We start from the raw sequence: 20,648 nt of genomic DNA, 5'->3' as shown, positions 1-20,648 counted from the left end.
GTGTGTGTGATGTGTGGTGTGTATAATTCAAAAACGCAAATAAAACTAAGCATTTACATGGAACTAGAATTATTTTAATTTACGTTTTAATACTGATTTTTCTTTTCTTTTGTTTGTTATTTTACTCTTTAATGAAAATTATTTTTATGTGGAAGAAAAGTCTTTCGTTTATACTCTGTTTTCTTGTTTGTTTTGTTTTGTTTTTCTTATTTCGATTTTCTGGCATTGGCATCGATGAAAGGTATCCTTCAATTGCACACGCTAATCCATTCCTCGACGTGGCATTCCTCGCATTCGACATTACAGCACCATTGAAATTTACAACGACAACGTTCCGCTCGTCGTTCTTTGATTTGATTATGACCACGCCCACAGCAGAGGGAGGCGCAACCATCACTGGTTGTGGTATTACGATTGCATTTGCGTCCCACAGTGCCTGCAAATAATTGTCAATGTCAGTGTTAAATGTATATAAGATGAGTATCGATTAAGGGTTAAATTTATTTAAAAGTTTATAACGGTTTTTAATAAACTTAAGATTTAATTGCTCAAACTGAACTTATTAGTTATTCAATCATTTGGCTACAGTTTTCAGTTTTGAAGAATAACAAGCTTTACGGTTTTGAGCGTCGATTTAACTGCCTTTCACTGCTTTGTGAACTGCTTTATTGCACTGCTTCCCTCATGCTTCGATTGAAATCAAAACTTGTGAGAATTTGTTTCGTTAGTGACAATTCACCTAAAAACTATTATGGATCCTATAAAACTTTACAGATTTAATTGAAATATTTATATAATTTATCTTTAAATTTAAGATTTCTGTAAAATATTTCTCTAAATATCATAAAGGACGACAACATTTGCATTTCATAACTCAAAGACAGGCTAATCGACGGTTTTCTGAAGAAAACTTTCAAAATATATTCGAAAAATCTTAAAAATCTTAGAAACTTCATCTTTTGTGGCTTGGAATTCTTTACAGAATCCGATTTTGGTATGAGCTTTTGGCCAATCAATATTAAGTAAAGATTCTTTAAGTATTTGGTAATAGGATTTGACAAACGACTGTGTCCAAATGAATCAAAAGTATTTGATTGATGGTATGACACTTTGACAGTCGGAAAAAGAAAGAAAAAATAAAAACCAAAAATCCAAGTTAATTCTGAGATTGATATTTGAACGATTATTTTTCTAAATAATGTGTAGAATATAATAATTACGTATACGTCCCTTATACCAATCCTCATTGCTTAAAAATATAATTGTATGAACAATACGAGAATGGTTAATAAAGAATTTATAATTATTAATTCTAAATAATTATTATTTATTCATTCCATTCAATAAGCAAATTATTTCAGTACATTTCGAGCAAGCAGTGTTTCTTCTAAAAGGGTTTTTTTTTCCAAATTAACTTTCCAATGGCAGAATATCCCATTTAATAACAAAATATTCTCTAATTTTAACCTAGAAACTAAAAAGTGTGATTATTGAGCTTTACTTCTTTCGCTCGAATTTTTCAAAAAACGTTTTTATTAAACATGACATTTGTATGCCTTATTCTATTTAACAGATTTCTAAAGCCTAGATAGTTACTCCCAATGAAACCTTGTTACTATTGATAAACAATCAAAGGATTTTTTAAACTTCTAAGAGAATATCATTGTTAAAATATTAAGAGTTTAAGCTTGACTGTTTCCTTTTTTTTTATTAACAGAACAACGTTAAACAAAAGCCACTAAGAAAACTCGAACCCGTTCAGGAAGAAGATACTTTACTTTGGGTTTGGAACTTCTTTCCACTTTCACTTCTTCATTTACAGCAAACACATCCTATTAAAAGGTTGTTTTTCCAAGAGTCTTGACAAATTAGATATGATTTTTGTAGCTTTCCCAATTTGTCTTTTTAATATTTTCAATTTTTTACCATAAAATGTGATCAGAGTAAGCGTTGTAAACTTGAGTTCACTTCGAGTCGGCATATAGTCCATAAGGAAATTATTAACAAGGAGTTAATAATTAATCTCAAATGAATTGACGTGTAGTAGTCGTAGCACTTCACTTAGTCAAGTCTATTAAATAACCATAAATAAACAATTAAGCTAAATCATAAACAAAGTATCATAATTGCCCACGTTAATTGCCATCATTTCTACCTAGATACTCGCCAGGGGAACGAACATGAATCAAGCCACTAACGCAAAGTGTTGACGGAGGTGGGTTGGGTCTTACCAGACTGAGTCTCTGAGTGTCGGAGACTCAATCGCACGATTAATTATAAATTTGCTTCGTAATTAACACTTTAAACTGTGGCCAAGCTGTGTAGTAGCTTATATATGTTTTTATATTTTTTTGTTTTGTGTGTGTGATAATTTGCAAATGTGTCAGCAACAAAATGGCTAAAGAAAATTGCAAGTGGCAGTTAGATGATGCTGTTGTTGTTGTTGTTGTCGTCGTCTTTGCCATGGTTGTAGTTGTTGTCGGTTTATTTGGACGTGCCGTGTGCGCATGCGCTTTTTTTTTTCTTGATTTTTTGTTTTTTGAGTTATGTGGCATGTTTGGTAGCTTTTTGCTTTTTTATTTGACTGCTGTTAATTTGCATTTGTGATTTATTTATTCGTGGCAAATCAAATTTATCTCTCAATCATAAATCATTTTTAATTAGTTGGATGCATTTTTGTGTCTAGTTTCGAATTTGTGTTTGTGAATTCGATATGGACAAAAACTTACCCTGTATATCAGCGCCCAAATCGCGTTCACAAAAGTTTGGGGAACGTTGATAGTAGAACAATGAAGTCTCCAGTTTGCGGGCCATGCGTGCCGCGTTCTTATCACTGTTCGATTGACGTGAGCCTCCGCCAAGGCCACCTCCATCATTGTTTCTGCCTCCGCCAGTGCTATCGCGTTCTACACCCAATTCCTCGTGTCGTCGATGCGTATCGTGATGGCCACCGCCTAATTCAAGGATACTACCAGATGCATCAACCACATCTCCGGCATCGCCATTGGACTTCTTATTTCGAGTGCGTTTGAGGACCACAACTGGTTCACCATTGCCCAGATTGGATTGATCCACCAGTATGGCTTTGCGAAATTGATGCTTGATTACTTTGCCCACTACATGAAAATCTGGTGCAGATTTCCAGCAGGTTTTCAACTGGCAACTGCCGGACATTCCATGGCACTTACAACGGAACTCCATGTTATTTGAAACGGCCTGCGGGGAGGATGGAATAAGAATTAAACCAACTTAATCTTAATTACTTTTATATTAATTATCTTGTATATGAGACATTTGCATCAAATCACTCAAAATAAATTGAAATGAATGAGTTTTTAGCTTACTATTAAATGAATAAGTAAGAAATTTTTTACTGATTTCATTCTTCCGCATTTCTTGTTGTTTTTAACAATCGTAAAACTTATTCTAAATTATCCTTAAACTCAACAGTCATCTATAATATTCTAAATTATTATGTATTCATCATCAAGATGAAGATCATCAAGATTTTTGATATGTTTTTAGTGTTTTTAAATTCAAATTTCTATGTATGTACTTACCAAAACTTATATTAGAAGTACGTATTTTGGATGAATAAATTTGAATTAATGAATTGTTAAGTCAAGTATATATATTTATATAATTTCGGGAAAATTCGGGAAAAAAGATTTCATCCAAAAAATGGTCAAAGGACACTTTGCCAAACTAAAAGAAATCGTCTCTCTCTCTCTCTCTCTCTGAGTATAATGATATTGATATTATTCAAACATTCATTACCCAAACATTTCAAGTTTGACAAAATATTAACTTCAATTTAGACCTTTTTTCATCAATATTCAGGAATTTTTGTGTTTTCGAGCCGTTTTTAAACGTAGATCAATGGCAATTCTGTAAGGTCTACGATTTTGTTCTCAAATCTAAAATTGGAAAAGTTTTGTTTCAATGCCAACTTAAAGGATTACCGAGCTTTCCAATGATTTTGATTTGCTAAGAAAATGTAATTAAAAGATGGAATTTATTGACTTATGGCAAATGTAGCTCATACATATATTGAATATTTCGGAGTTCGAACTAAAAATCTAAAAATAGGCAGCGAATTGAAGATCCCAACAAGTCTCTTATCCAATTACTCCATAATCGTTCTGAATCAACATCGAGAACAGGCCTGACTAATAAATTTCTAAACTACAATGGAATCTCAAGTAGCAATCAAAGAGATTGCATTCGATACATCCTATGGGAAAGTGAATAGATAGCTTAATGGCATTTAAAGTTTATAAATTTCCTTAACCAAAAATTTTAATGTTTTAGTTTTGTCGAATCGAATTTTGTTATCCTCATTCAATTCATTTGAAATGTCCTATGTTATTATTGTCCTAAATTGACTTAAGTTTCTATGCTTAACTAAATTTGTCTTTGATTGCTTTCATTATTTCTATGTCAAGTTGGTAAAATCTGTCATAAAATATTTGAATTCATAGAATTTTAAAGTACTTCTAATGCTATTTCATTTGTCTAGTTAAATTCATTTAATGTAAGATCAGTATTTAAGAGCAGCAGGTTAATAAAGTTACTTATAAATTTAAATAATAGAATAATAACTAGTTCTGCATCATATTTAAGTGAGTTTTATCTTAAAATCGTTTAACTTTTGTTTAATTGTTCTTGGGATAAGATAACTTACCATTCTACCGGCATGATTATTGTGTAGATTGATTTTCGATTGTATATCACCAGCCTTCTCCCGACAATCTAGAAACAATTTTGAATACTCCACTCCGAAATCCATGTTATGCGAGCAACCGCCCCATTTCCAGCGGCTGGCGATTTTTGAACGTTCGTACTTCTTTTCCTCTTCTGGGGTTAAAATCTGATTTGTTTCGAGATATTGCAAGAAGAGCTTCTTCTCCTTGTCCAACGATTGGCGTAGATTCTTATTCAAAGTTTTTCGATTGATGGTCGGATCACAGCCGCAAGACATCAAACGGCCTTGACTGCAGGCGCGGGCCACGCTGTGGGCCACCCCAGCTGCCGAAATGGCAAAGGCAAAGGCGCTCTCTCTATAGCCTGGAACAAAGAATTCGGAATGAGAAGAACTCTGGTTTAACTCTTACTGGCTCCCGGGGGAACCGAATGTGTGTATAGAAATTTATGCGGTGTTATTTTTAACGCCTGCTTGTTGGTTGTCATCGAGGGAATTGAGCAAAATGCCGCTGACTTTGACTTGCCCATAAATGTGAGCAACAAATTTAATGATGCAAAAACTCAAAAAGCCCCCAACTTACATATGTATGTACATAAATGTTACCCACCCGATGGAAGAAGAACTTTGAATCAATCAAAAAAAAAAAAAAAAAAAACTGAAAACTGATCATTACCATTTTGGTATCCATACGAATATATACATCTGTCAAATGGCTGTCAAATTTTGACATTAATCGTCGATCAAACGACAGCGAAATGTCATTGAGAGTTGAGACCAAAGTTGGCAACATTTGTCAGACAATTGACATGCAAATTGTCAGAATGCAGGGGACGGTAGTACATCTGTCAATGTGTGTCTGTCTCTGACTCTTCAGCTCTTTCAAGCATCAAGCTGTCAAACAATCAGTCAGCCAAGTCCAAGTCCAACTCCAAGAGCAAGTTCAAGTCCAGTCGAATCCAAGAACAAGTAAAGTCCCTTTCCTATGTCACTCCACTACTCCACTCACTTACTCACTCATTCACTCACGCACGAATGCAAATGTCAATGGATTGTGACAAGTTGTCGTACAATCGTGTTGGCGATGAATCGATCACAAAACTGCATCCAAAGAGGTGGAAGTGCAATGCATTTGATTGACGATTAAGACGCCATCAATCACAAGGCATCAAGAGTCGCAAGTTGCAAGTAGTAGTAGTAGCCAAACCCAATATGAACCCAATTGCCTACCGCCCGTCCACCTCCTCACCCCCTCACAGCAAGCAAGCCTCTGTGTCTGCTGATCACAGTCGTCGTCGTTGTCGTTGTCGTTGTTGATCGCCGTTGATCGTAGCGATCAAGCGGGATTGCCAACTTGATTTATGCACGCTTTGTTTTGCAAGCCAAATCCAAATCCAAATCACATCAATGCCATTCTCTGCAATCCTTCTTTCCCCTGCTAAAATCTCCCACTGACCGGCTCACCCTTCCTCTCTTTCTCTTAGTAGCAGTCTCCTGCATAAATTGGCGATCAGAGACTCATTCGTTTGTTCGTCGAATGTATGTACATACGATGATCGCTGTCTCTCTCCTGCATGGCTGTGTGTGTGTGTGTTGCAATCTCAAGTAATTGTTTGCGACATACGTCGTTCGCTTGTTGTCACATGCAATGGTCCCCAAAAAGATAAAGGTCGATCGTCGACGATCTTCAACAATCTCTACGTATGTATGTGTGTACATACATGAGAGTAATCCTTTTACTACCCCCCACTTGATTGACAATAATCCATGGCGAAGTAGCCGCAATAACAACAACGATTCCACTGATCGTCGATCGATGAGGTACACATAAGTTATAGTAAATACACTTGAAGAAAATAAACTAATTCAGAAATAAAAAAAAAAACTAGAGCTATCTGAGCCATGACTTCAAATACAAATACAAGTCCATACACACATCGATCTTTACTCTATTTCTAAAATTCCATATAGTGTTCCCTGGTTTTCAAGTGTACGGACATGTGTATGCAAAATAGTTGACCTGTCCCATGCGCCGTACGATTGTCAGTCATTGGGCCTCGGGGCGACTTGATTTGTTTCGTTTCACTTGGTCGACGACGACGACGACAACAACGACGATCGTTGATCCCTCTGACTCTCTGTGCCCTTATAAGTCTGGGTTGGCTGTCAATATTGACTCTCGTTATGTGTGCAAAGTTTCCTTCCTTATTTAATGGACGCACGGACGATCGAGCGAGCGACCAAAGACATGTCACTGACATAAGCTTGGGTTTACCATATTCGATGAAGGCTGCTCGCTAGAGTTGGAGAGTTACTTGGAAGCTGTTGCTGTTGCTGCTGCTGCTGCTGCCGATGTTGTTGCTGCTGGTGTGGCATGCATTTGGAGATTTATGGTTTAGCATTGTTGTTGTTAATGTTAACTTTAACCCGCCCTGTCCATTTTTGCCAATTCCATTGCACTTGATGAAGGAGATTCGAGATTATGGTCAAAATGCAAATAAACTATGCAAATAATGCCTATAATTGAATTATTTTTGATTTCAATTTCAGCTGAAAAAAAACCTCTAAGCCTTGAGCGTATTCCCAAATATGGGTACACGTATTATTAGTTGGCAAAAACTAAGTAAAACTTTCAATTCGATTTGAAAATCGTTTTTTCCAAGTGTGGGAAATAATTCTTAAAGTGAATTTAGAAATCAAAGTTTGTGGGTTAGGACTAGATATATTAATTCGATTCTTGTTTAATGTTTTATTTCTTAAAGTAACTCAATAAAAAGTTGACAATTCTATGAAAGTTTTAGATCTTTCCTTGCTTTTGCGTTTTCCAGGTTTTTTTTTTACTTATGTATATAGTCAAAAACAAAACCTTTTTAATTTGGATATGTCTGTATATCCCATTGAATTCCTACGAATTTTTAATATATATTGAAGGGCTGTTACACAAATTATAAACCTGTTTGAAGTTGAGGCTTAAAGGAAGACAAATTTTCAGAATTGATAACTTTCTAATTTACCTTTTTTTAGAAAATTTTTTGAGAAATTAACAAAAATATAATTGTTTTACGTATTACATAATAAATAGTTTATAATAACAAAAAGCTTACAAGATATCAAGAAATACATACTTAAGTCCACGTATAAAGAAACCCTAAAAATGTTTAATAATCGATAAAGACTTCTATTGGATTTGATAAATTTTGTATTTAAGAAAAGAGTGCTGAAAGTTTTCAGTAACATTCGAAAAGGCACTAGACCCGGAGGGAGTTGGCTCCATTTTTTTAAAGACCTTTTTATATATTCAATTCTAGAAAGTTTGAACAAATTTGAATCCGATGAGATAAGTCTGAAAACTTGAATGGTGGAATGGTATGTTTAAAAAAGAAAAATTTCAAAAAGTGATAGTATTCGTTTTTATGGTTTTCATTATGAGAATTTTATGAAAATTTCCTTTGATTTGAATTTTAGATTCAAATTATTGAACAATTGAGGCACATACACATCCATAACCATGTCGTTGACCATGTCCATGTCGATGTCGAAGTCCAAGTTTAAGTCCATGTCCGTATCCGCATTGTACGCTCCCATGGATGTCGTCTTGTTGTTGGTTTCCTTAGGTATCGTTTGCCTGTTTCATTTCATTTCATTCTCTTTGAAAATGTCTTCTTGCTGTCGTTTTGCTGTACATTGTCAGTGGTCGCGGCAGCATCCGTCAACTGAGATAACAATTTTTTAAATTGAAATTGAATGAAGTGGTTTGCTTACAATATAATTTATACGATGAATGCAAATAAATTACGCCCCGGAGACGTTGCTCCCAAGCCTGTTCCTTTCCCTTTTTACTCTACTCGACTCTACTCTACTCGACTCCAGTCGACTCTTCACTTTGGTTCACTTCACTTTTGGCTACTGTCCTCCACGTCGTGGCTGTTGTCATTGAAATTTGTGAGAAATCTTTTTTTTTTTTTGTTTTTTTTTGCTCTTGAGTATATCGTTTGCATCTTGGGATTGCATGCCGCCGCCATTTTGGACCCCATTCCATTTCCATTCCACATTGCCAATTGGCAATTCCCTCCATTGTCTTTGGCATTTTTACAGCAATTGTATGACGCATAATTTAACTAATGAAGCAAATAACAAGAACAAGTCCGAAAAAGAGTTATGGTAAATGCCCTTCATTCGATTCGTCTACGCAAGAAGTTGTTGGCCAAGTTTGGTCAAGTAATTCCAAACTCTTGAGGGAATGAATTGTTGATTGCAAGTCAAACACAAATTGCTTAAAAATAGGATCCTTTATGTGATAGAATTTTGCAATACTTTTTAAGAGTTATCTCTTTGAGAGAGAGAGACTTGTCAAGAAACAGTTCCTTTCATTTCATTTCTATGGGCATCTCCATTACCATCATGACTCATAACAGTAGTTAGTTCTCATACTCCGCATACGAGCGGTATCGGCGCCTTGTGATCACCAAGTGTCCCGCTACTTGTAGTTGTTAGTTCAGCAAACAGCTGAGAAGAGCTTTAGAATGCGGCAAAATCTTTTGTAGCTAATGCTCTTGTTGTTGTTTTTGTTGTTGCCCCTGCTGCTCCATTCAGTCATAAGGCACACGCCGTCTTTGGGTAATACAATGCCTGGACCAGAGATTAAGATATCAAAGATCCAGCGCGCCGTTTCATAGGGTGTGCACTAGGCTGTGACAAAGAACCAACCGAGAACTGAGACTTTAACTCTATAGGGCAGTATAGCAAGTCAGAAAAGTCTTTTGACTCTCTGCCCAAACACTCTTACTTGCTGGGGCTGCCAACTTGTGTAATTTGATACGTTTTTCCCCTCCCTCTCTGTCCCTCCGTCTCCCGTTCTCTGTAGCTCTCCTGTGGAGGCATTAGAAACTTAGTTTCACTGCGGTTTTTTCTGTCTAATAGCTTTGGACACATTGCCTGCTTGACCAAATGGCAAAAAAAAAAAAAAAAAGAGAAATAGAAAAAAAATATGTACCTATCTTTTTCCATACCATATCTTTCAAGTAGAAGGGTATATGAGATTTTTTGATTGGTGTTTGACATGAACAGAACTTTAGTCCGATCACTAATCATGTGGAAGAGTTATTCTTATTATTTTAAATTAAGTTGAACTGTTGTTTCATACGGAATTACATTTCATCTTAATTTGGTGACCCCGACGAGATGCATTCCTTATTTTTGGTGACCCCGATGCAATGTACAATGTTTTAACATAGCTTTTGTAATGATCTATGGTATTACTACACTTGAGTTGGTTATTTCGACGTGATAAGATCATAATTTTTAACTTGATGTCAAAATTTCTTATCAGTTTCTTACTCCTTACCAGGTATAATGAAGTCGACCCATGTTTGGGAGGTTTTTGTGCCTTTTTTTTAATTAGACTTTGCATATTGCGTGTGGGCCGCTGCCGTTGAGCAAGATGGAAGGAAAAACTCGTTGACAGTTGCCGGTTGCTGTGGGTCATAAAGCGATTTTGTTTGCGTGAAAGCTGAGCCACGCTTACTGCACATTTTAGTGTCAGCTTAATGGCTTTTCGGTCACAGGCCCAGAGGGAGGAGGGTGATAGAGGATGGAAGACTACACTACTTACTACTTACCTTTCTTCAGCAGATTGGAAGCATGCGGATTGCGACTTTTTGTGCTCAACGATGAACAGTTCCAGCGATGCCATTGAAACTGGTGGGAAAAACTTTTTATATCGATGTCACTTCGGCTTAGATTGAGAATGTAACCCACCTGTATTTGACATTCACGTATGGCCATGTCCAGACCTTCTAATGCAGCAGCAGTCACATCACTTGCCTTATAGCACAGCTCGACCTGATCTTTGGTCAGACCGGGTACAGAACGACACGTGGCACGGCCGTCTGGTAAGCCATGGAGCCTAAAAAAGATATTTAAATAGAAATGGAATGAGTCAATACTGTTTGGAATTGGCATTACTTGTCTATTGATGGATAATACTGATCTTTTGTAAAATTTTCTTGGACCTGCCTCGGTCACTAGTTACACAGTGTTGGGGCTTGCAATCTTTTAGCTATCTCTGTCTCTCTTAAGACGGGACATGCATCTACGTGAATGGCATACAAATGATGTAGAAATTCAGATGAGGATCTGCTGCGAGTGCGAGTGTGAGTGTAGGGGGGGGAATCTCTGTAGGACGTGTGTGAAAATGGCACGTTTCCTACATTTGAGTTGAGCTTACGTGCCACAATTAAGGCAGTCGTCAGAGGATGAGCTGGAGTAGCTGTAGCGAGAAAGGGCGGAAAGGAGGTTAGGGGTTTTGGGAGCATTAAGAAAATACACATATTTGCAGACGCCATGCGTTGCCATCACGTATACGCCCGAGTGTATGCCCTGCGTGTTGTAGATCAACGATGCGATCAAGCAAAGATGTGGCAATGCTTCCAACCGATGAAGTTGTTCAACGTCAACTACAGCAACAACAACAACAACAACAACAACAGAAACTTGTCTGTATCTTTAAGTAAAGATCATCTCACAGATGGAATACACCAACCAACCCACCTCTCCCTCCCTCACTCGCACATTGCTATTCGCTCCCGAGTTGACCTTGAATACCTTCTTCTTGGCGCGCTTCTTTTAAATGGGTTCAAATTTAAGTTTATATAGCATTGAAATTCTTCTTTGTCTACAGTCAAGAAAAAAAAAAATTTGAGGAAACTTCTCTTCAATTCTGACTCATGATGCAAAGATTTATGACAGCTCACAAAATATTTTGTATTCTGCCTTTTGGCTACTGTCCGTTTGTTTCTTGTTTGTTTTTCTGTTTCTCTCCGATTTGATTAAAATCAACCCGAAAAATGTAATTTCACAAAATGAAATGGAATTAAGTCGCGGTTTTATATTTGCAACTCAAGGTTAATGGGTTAGGTTAAACACATTTTTGGGGGGCTTAATTGCCACAGCTGCGGTTGATTCGCGTTTGATAATCAAATTTCAATTTTCAACCCAAAAAAAAAAAAGAAACTTTATTTGCTCGGATATTTATTTCAAAACATTTTTTTTAATAGAATCAAATCGCTTACAACCAGATTGCTCCCACTGACAGTTCATATCTACATTTGGCCAGACTCTTTTAGGCTTAGCCTTAACAAACTGGGTCTATATTAAATGAAATACTGTTAATTGAATTCATTTACAAGACAAGTTTTCAGAAACTCACCGGAAAGAATAATAAAAGCATTGCGCATAAAAACATATTAAGCCAATGCATCTTATTTGTTTGGCTTTTTAATGACTACTGAGAGATTTTGTTTATTTTCATAGCACTCATCGAATAAATGAGATAAGAATTAAATCACGACGCAATTTCAATTTAATTCAACTGATTAAAAGTACCAAACGGGGCCGTTCCCGTTTTCTATATCGATTTAATTTCCCGAAATTAAGATTAACATTTGCTTTCGCCTTTGTTTACTTCATAATTTGTTGATAGTTGTAGTTACTACCTCGAAAATACCTTCCTCAAAAAAAACCATCATGATTTTTCAAAGTATATGAAAAAAATCATTGACATTGACATATTTATTCGCCAAAATGTTTCTATATTTCATTTTCAAATAAGAAGTAGAAACATTAAAAGTCTTAAATATAAGTATATTTGTTTGCTATTCTTAAAAAGAGACTTAGGGCGAAGTCTATATTATATATAGCAACTATGCAAAACATGCCAGAAGGGCGACAACGTTGGAGGATCCTGATGATGATTTGTGAAGCATTTGGTTATGCAGGATAGTCTTCATACCCTTTTTATACCCACGAAAACCAATGCAGAAATATATATAGAATTGTTAGACATTGAGGTTGTTGGAGACCTATCTGGAGATGACTGGATTTTCCAGCAGAACAGCACATCGATTCATACTAAGCGGACCTAAACCCAATTGAAGATCTATGGGGAATATTGCCCTACAAGGTGTACAAGAATAACCGCCAATTTGATACAGTTAAGGACCTTAAGGAGGCACTATTCGAAGAATGCGATTAAATTGAACTTTCAACACTACAAAACTTGTCAAATTCAATGGAAAGTCAAATAAATCGAATGCTTGTTAAAAAGGAATAACGGATTAACTATTAATCAACAAATTTTATTGGATTAGACAACAAATTATTTAATTTTTATTTGCCTTTTTCATTTTGCACATATACATTTTTCATATGAAATGAACTTTGTTAGTGAAATATTTTAAGTTTCTTGCAGATAAATAAAATAAAAAAATCATATTTTTTAATCAATGCAATTATACTACAAAGTTCAAAGTGCAATGCACATATACTTCTTTCCCTGAGGGACAAGTATTAAAGTCATTCTAAAGTCTTTTATTTACTTTTTCATTCAGTTTTGCGGAAAAAAGAAAAAATTCGGAATCTCAAGTGTCTAACATATTCCACAAAGAGGAAATCGATACATAAAACTGATTTACTACAGTATGACTAAATTCTTTGTTTTTTATTGAAGAAAAATTGTAAAAGTAATAATAGTATTTGAAGGTACTGCAAATGAAAACTCTTCGATATGGGGTAAAGCATGACCTGACCTTGATAAAGAAGTTTTTTTTAATCATATTTGGACCAACATTTATAGTTGAGTTTGAGTTTTCTTTTGTTTATTCTTAGATGTCCTTCTTATAGGCAAGACAAAACTTTAACATTTGCGTATCTTTGCCATTTGGGTTACCATTTCTCTTCTGAGTGACAAAATGACTTAAAACTTTTGAAAAGGAGAGTCAAATAGTTACAGAATCAATGGTAAAAGAATTGTAATTCTAGGTTAACTCATGATAATGTGATGAGTTAAAACTGTTGATAAAGTTTTTATCGCCATTTTATGCTTTTTCGAAAGACTACGGTATAAGGACTTTTAGATCACGGCCCTTCAGACAAGATTGTCCCATTGGATATATCGAAAAATATGGAACGAAGAATTTCTTTCAACTCTTTCAACACACTTAAATCCAATAGCTCTGAAACTTTCCCATCTTTATAGAAAGATACTAGACCCTGAGATATATGTATTTATGAATATTCTTGTGTCAATTGTGATCATTAAAAACAATTTGTAACTCGTTAGACTTGAACATTTTGCTAATCATCCCAAACCTTACGACAGCTTCTACTTTACAATGCATACATATCCCGATATCGGACATTAAGTGAAAATCAACAACATTTTCAGTTCTTCGTCTTGTGGCAAAATGCATTTTAATTGGCTGACATTTTGACCAGAAGATACGACCGATACGAGTGAAGTGAATGAATGGGAGAAGAATATGCAATCTAAAGAGAACCAGCCAACAGTCCAGGAACAGAGCAGACATCATGACCAGATAAGGGAATTTAAACTGATGCACATTTTGTTAACAGCTTTATAAAGCATATGGGGAGGCTTTTAGTTGGCCATTTCAATAAAAAAAGAAGAAGAAAAGGAAAAAAAATCTGAAACAGAAAGAGAAAAAAAATCAGCCAACTCAGAGACGCAGAAGAAGAAGGAAACTCTAAAACTGATAAGCAACAAAGTGAAGGAAGAAGAAGCCGACGCCGCCGCCGCCGCCGCAGCAAATGAGGCTGAGTCATTCCCCCCGATATAAGCCAAACCACCGATCGGTATCCCAATATATACATATATATATACACATATATGTATGTATTGGCTGTCTGCGTATTTCACGCGATGCAATTGATTTGCTTATAAAATTTATCGATCTCGTTGCTAAACCTTGTTCAGCTCTCTTCGCCCTTCTCTTATCAGAGCGTTTCAAGATTAAAAGAAGACAAAGAGACAGACAGATTTTGCTTTTGATTTTCATAATTTTTTTTATTTCGAAATTCTCACGGTTTGCAGGAGTTCCATTGAAATGCCATAAAACAAATGTTTTGTGTGGTTTCTTGTTTTTAATAGGCGCCGCGGTAAAAAATCGAAAAATCAAAAATTAAGAACAAACAAAAATTTTAAATTTACTCCTTTTTCGTTTTAGATTTTTGGCCTGTCAAACGGTAGCCCAGGCATAAATCAAGGATTTTTTTTCCCCTTTTCAAGTTGAGTTTGAAACGCAACTACAACAGAAATCTGAATCGCCTGCTAGACCTTAAAGCTACACCAAAACAATGTTTCCCACACAGAGCCCCAATGTGGGTGAAAGGGGGTTTAGTGGTGGGGAGGAGATAGAGGTAGAGGTAGATTGGCAAACATTTCAGTTCCAGGGTAGATAACTTTTCGGTTAGGCTGAAGACATTCCTCCGACCGAGAGTCCGTTCACAGAGCAACAGCTAGGAATGCTTTTGATCTAAACCGATTTAACCAGGGTGACTTTTGACTCATTGGGAGAAAAAATGTTTCAATTTTCAAGCTTAGCTAAGCAAATTTTTTCGTCAGTAATTAAATATAAACAAATTACACTAGACAACCAATTTCGGTATGTTGATTTTACTTATGATTGAGAAATTTCAATGCCAAATGGCAATTTGCTTCTCCGTTTGTCATACAAATTTAAAAAATATTAAGAGGAAAGGTCCTTTAGAAGTAGAAGACTCATTTAATGATTGAATTTAATTCTTTGAATCCATTTCAATCTTAATAATATAGACAAGGATGTTTCTAGCTATAGATGGAAGGAAAGGAAGGGAAAGTATAAGGAAGATGCAATGCCGGAAATGTATAGGAAAAAAGAATACATTGATTCTTAATAACCTAATATCTAGTATTTTTATATATTGGCAGGACATTGGACTAATGGTTGAGCAATATAAGGGGAGATGTAATGAGATGGGATATTTAATTTCGACTATTTTAAAGTTGGCATACAAAAACCTTTGAGATTTTGGAGAAATTTATTAAACAAGGCCCTAGGTATTTATTTATATTATAGTTGATCGGTAATGAAATATTACAGTTAACTCTAAAACTAGCTACCTGGACTTTAGCTATGTCTGCTTATATGTATGTATTTAAGGTCTGAGTCCTCTGTACCAAAATAAAATAAACTTGACACGAATTCACTTTTAGTTATTTTAGAAAATAATCGTCTTATTGAACACTTTTTAATTTCACGAGACCAACGCAACCTCCTCGTCTCTTTTTTCTTCGATTGTCAACCTATTGATATCTATCAAACCATTCGTTATCGGCATTCTGATACCATTAGGGGTTCTCACACAATCCTACATGTATTTACTAGTTAGGAGGACAAATCCATTAAAACCATTCTAAATAAATATTTTTCACTCTTACATTTTACACTTAAAAAATAGTTCAAATTCCTTATAATATCTGGGTTACTTTTGTCCACCGAATATCCACCGATCATCCCCACTATATACTTTCTTTTGAACGTCTTCTAAACTTCTCTTCCTCTCAAAACTTAAAGTTCAATTGGGAAAAGACCGACCTTTAATAGGAAACTCCCATCTTAAAGCGTTTTAGTTTAGTTTTATAATTTAAAAAACCAAATAAATTTGAACAATTATACAAAATGTTTTGTAAATGGCTTGAAATTTATTTACATTTTCTTTCAAATAGAAATTTTAATGAATATTTTCATTATCAAATCAATCAGTTGTTCGTAACACAGAGAAAAAACGTTTCGGAGACCATAAAGTATATTATAAACTTGATCGGCACATGAAGCCAAGTCGACTTAGCTATATAGAGTGGCGAGCACATGCGGATACACATTTCGATACTGTGACTTTGAGTGGCTCTAAAACCCAGGAAAATGCCTTAATCGAATACAAATTTTTAAAAAAAATCAATTAATAATATATAAAACGAAAAATAAAATCTTTTTTTTAATATCCCCTCTTTAGCTCAAATAGTCCAGAAAAAACTGAAATGTGAGCACGTATCCACTTTTGCTCGTATAACTTATAAAACTTATAGATTAACGAATTTTTTTAATACCAAAGGCCTTTGCCTTTAATCACGCTATTATTGCTCCTGGGCATACTCCTCACCAATTTTTCCATCAATCCGTGCGATAGAGTGCTCCATTCCGCTTGGACTCGACTCCAAGGCTCGCTCATTGTCCTGGGCGGATTTTCGTCGCGCGACAGTTGCTTCTTTAGCAGAGCCCATGATTTTCGATCGGATTTTGATCTGGGCTTTGAGCCAGCCACTGCATCTTCAAAAAACTTCGATTTTCGAGCCATTCCTTTAATATTTTGGCCATGCGACTCGGATCACATCTATCCCATAATTTGAAAGCTACTAAAATGAATTTAAGTTTCTTATTCCTGAATTGACATCAAGTTTGACAATTCGTTGGATCGGACCTCTATAACATAAAGCTACCATAACATCCTACTTTGTCCCATTTTGCGTAAATATACAAAAAAATCTGGTTAGAGATTGCGACCTAATGAATTTTAAATTGAATTTAAACCGGCTCGAGGTCAATCTTACAAAAGAAGATTATTTCAAAGGTAACACACAAAAAGGTGAGCAGGTTGTCTGTATAGCTATTTCAAGAACTACCAAGTTCTATCATCAGCAGACTTTGCTAAAGAACTCCAGAATTGCAATAGCCATACCATGTCTTCAACGCTAAAACTAGTTGGGAATTACATTGCCAACTAAATGAAGCGAAAAAAGCTGGCGAAGCCTACAATACCGAAGACCACCTTTTGTGCATTACCCTTAGGCGCTATGAAATATTAGTGTAAGAGCTTCGCCCTTAACAAACTAAATTCAACTTGGAAGAATTTGGTAGTTCTTGAAATAGCTATACAGACAACCTGCTCACCTTTTTGTGTGTTACCTTTGAAATAATCTTCTTTTGTAAGATTGACCTCGAGCCGGTTTAAATTCAATTTATACAAAAAAATTGTATAATATTCAAAAATATTTGAAAAATGAAACATCTTCAAAATAATATTATGAGAGGGAAAGTTTCTTATAAATATTATGAGAACATATAAGAAACTCGATGAAAATTATTGAGCAATCCAACATATAAAAGGAAATTGATGAAAGGAATAAATGATTCAGCGCTGTCAAAGTTTGTTTTTTTATAATTCAAATATTTTGGTAATATGTCTACCAAGATGAGTGAATCATTCTCCTTTTGTTCTTTCTAAATTTTGAATCATGTTTTAACTGTTTCTTCTTGTTGACTGAATTCAGTAATAGATATGCTTAAACTTTTTTTTATTGGTAGATTTTAAACAAATTTCTATTTGTACAGTGTACAGACAATCAAATGGACTTAAAAAGTAAAAGTTGATCAATTTTAGCAAATTCTTTAAATTATTCAGCAAAATAAATAAAATAAACTGCATTTCTAAATTTCAATATTATCTATTCTCCATAAAAAGTGTATATATCTCTTCTTGTAGTATCTGTTATTTTTGTGGAGAGGCGAATAGGGGGTGCACCTAGACAATTGAGTTGACAGGGTGGTCCCCAGTACTCAAGTTTTATAATGCGCCTGGGCGACTCTCAATCAGACACTGAGTCAGTGCTTAGCCAGGCGATGTTGGAGCAGAAGTTTCTGCCTTGCCGCCTGACTGGTTGCCTTACCTTCTATATACCTAGATCTACTCGTGTATACATAGTTGAGCTTGTTAATCTCATTGTTGTTGTTGCAGCAGTTGCTCTACAGGGTTGTCAACATACTTTTGTTGTTCTCCGTTGACAGCAGCAGCAACAACAACTCGAGACTGCATTGCTGCAAGCTGAAGTGCAGTACGTTGCAATTCGTTGTAGTTGCATCTACCAGGTCATAATTGCCACGCATAATGGGGCTGAAGCTGCTGCATCTGCGGATAAGAAGAAGTCAGAGAGAGAGAGAGAGAGAGAGAGCGGCAGTCAGGTGTGAGTTGCTCCGTCTCGTTTTGTTCGTGCCACAAAATTTTTCCGTTTGAAATGCAAATGAATTCATCAAGCCCGGCCACGCCCTCAACAGCATCTCCTAATTGGGGATGCAAGCAACCTGCATCCTGGAGTGTACATGAATTCACACGTTCAAGTGACAACTTCAAACTGGCTGACAAAAAATTTCGTACATTATTTATGAGTATTTTATGCGTTGCTACTTTGCCAGTTTGTTTACTTATATAATCAGAAATATAGTAAAGATAATGCAACGAGATTGCCACTCGTTTCATACATCACACTCTTCATCCATGAGATTAGCTTAGTTGGAATGGGTAAACTAGTTTTTAAATACTCTGAATCGTATGCATTCAGTTTTACAATCAATAAGTCCATAATAATCAAGAATGTTCAAAATTATATTTAGTCAACGACTTAAAATTGTTTAAATATTACAACAACTTAAAATTGTTGTTAAAGTTTAGGTTTACTAAGACGAATTGCAGTCAACAAATCTTTTATCATTTTGGGATTCAGAATTCACAATTTTCCTAAAACGGATTGGCTTTTCTTTCAAGTGAAAAGTATCTCCAATCTGGTAGTTTGATTTCTGAAAGAGTTTTTCAACTCTCTAAAAATTAAATGTTTAAAATTTGTAACATTCCAGGAATTCTTTTGTTTTTAAAAACATGTTAAAGGAAACAAATCTGACAATCTTCAAAAAGTTATTAGAATTTCGTTTCTTTTTTTTAACTAAGCCAAAATTGTTTTAAGAATTTTGATCAGTTAACTTAAGACTTCTTAAAACTTGATGAGGTTGCTTCTAGCACCACTAAACTTAAGCAGAGTTGATTATAATCTTTAGCTAAATCAATATTAATTATGCCAACACCTATGACTGACAGCAACTTCAGGTCTCGGAACAGGCAATTGATTAATCTGTTGTCGCTGTTGTTGTTAAAGTTGTTATTGTTGTTGTTGTTGCCGTTTTAATTAATTAACTCTGGTGAGAAGCGAGTAGTATAACATAAGGTAATGAGGTCTCTGTCTTTGTCTTTCATACACTTTCATAGGTTGAGTAAATTTGTTGACAGGCCATTTTACACATTGTGGTAAAATGGGGGAAAATGTATCTGCAAGATGTGGATATACATTTTACTTACCAACGTGTGCAGCAGGCCAAGATAATCACAACAATTAAATGCAAATTGCCCACCAAGTTGCCGTTGCCGTTGCTGCTGTTGCTGTTGCTGCTGCTGTGGTGACTTCTTCCTGTTGGTTGCTGGTGGCTCTTTGCTTGTCCCACCGACATCATCAACATCATCATGATGATCAAGGCTTGTTTTGCATAAATTTTCATACAATTGTAGGTAAATTTTTAATTGTAAAACATTTTTATTAAACAATTTATCACTTTGATTTAATGCGCTTGTTGCTGGAGTCGATGTTGTTGCTGTTGCTGCTGTTGCTGCTGTTGCTGCTGCTGTTGGTGATGTTGTTGAAGATAATGATGATGAAGATGATGATGAAATCGTTTGCTGAGGCCAGGCATCAGGAAACATTTTGTTGAGCTCATTGATAAAGAGCTTGATTTTTGCTAATTGCTTTCACTAATTTTAATTATGTCATTTTAATTCATTTGGATTTAATTTCTTTTACAAAACTCAAACTGTTCACTTTTCTTTCACCCTTTCACATTTGCACATCTTTTCGGATTTTCAATTTTCAATTTTCATTTCACCAGTCACCGTTACAATCTATTGTAGACTCGAGCCTTGGCTCTTTGGCTTTGGCCACTGGTCGATGCCAAACGATCGATCGACCGATTCGAGCACTTCAACTTCAGATTTGGTCTTACATTCTTTTATTTCTTGGTTTTTTTTTTTTACTCGTTTTGTTTTCTTGTTTTTTTTTTTTTTTTTTTTTACATATTTACAATCGTTTTGTTGGGCGGCCTATCTGATTGGTCTGCAAAATACGAGTGGGCTTTAAAGTTTGCTTTTTGCTGTTGTCTTCCTACTTCTCTTTTTTGCTTCTTTTTTTCTGTTTCTTCTGGGTGGTTTCGCTTTTAGTTGTTCGATTGGCTCTCAT

General features: G+C 35.4%; 1 protein-coding gene and 1 long non-coding RNA gene across 2 annotated transcripts; both read right to left on the bottom strand.

Annotated features, from left to right (window-relative positions):
• Positions 1 to 22: 22 nt before the first annotated feature.
• Positions 23 to 19,884, bottom strand: Wnt10 (Wnt oncogene analog 10). Its single transcript, XM_068284222.1, has 6 exons — positions 19,721 to 19,884; positions 10,460 to 10,607; positions 10,321 to 10,399; positions 4,685 to 5,067; positions 2,730 to 3,216; positions 23 to 436 (listed from the first exon to the last, which is right to left on the bottom strand). The coding sequence occupies exons 1-6, from the start codon at positions 19,882 to 19,884 to the stop codon at positions 249 to 251; spliced, it is 1,449 nt and encodes a 482-aa protein (XP_068140323.1). The 3' UTR covers positions 23 to 248.
• Positions 11,569 to 11,980, bottom strand: LOC137572442 (uncharacterized). The gene is made up of 2 exons (XR_011031657.1): positions 11,910 to 11,980; positions 11,569 to 11,848 (listed from the first exon to the last, which is right to left on the bottom strand). It is a non-coding gene; the product is annotated as an uncharacterized lncRNA (long non-coding RNA).
• Positions 19,885 to 20,648: the final 764 nt, after the last annotated feature.

This window comes from Drosophila tropicalis, unplaced genomic scaffold, assembly GCF_018151085.1.
Source record: "Drosophila tropicalis isolate 14030-0801.00 unplaced genomic scaffold, ASM1815108v1 contig_302, whole genome shotgun sequence".
Classification (NCBI taxonomy): Eukaryota; Metazoa; Arthropoda; class Insecta; order Diptera; family Drosophilidae; genus Drosophila; species Drosophila tropicalis.
Note: the sequence above shows the minus strand (reverse complement) of the source record. Positions and strands in the feature narration are given on the sequence as shown.

Excerpts from the sequence above, each read along its gene's own strand:
- Wnt10 (XM_068284222.1), bottom strand. The coding sequence starts at position 19,884 with ATGATGATGTTGATGATGTCGGTGGGACAAGCAAAGAGCCACCAGCAA. Across the intron at positions 10,400-10,459 it reads TACGTGAATGTCAAATACAG|TTTCAATGGCATCGCTGGAA; the intron begins GTGGGTTACATT and ends TTTTCCCACCAG. Across the intron at positions 5,068-10,320 it reads TTCCAATCTGCTGAAGAAAG|GCTATAGAGAGAGCGCCTTT; the intron begins GTAAGTAGTAAG and ends TCTTTGTTCCAG.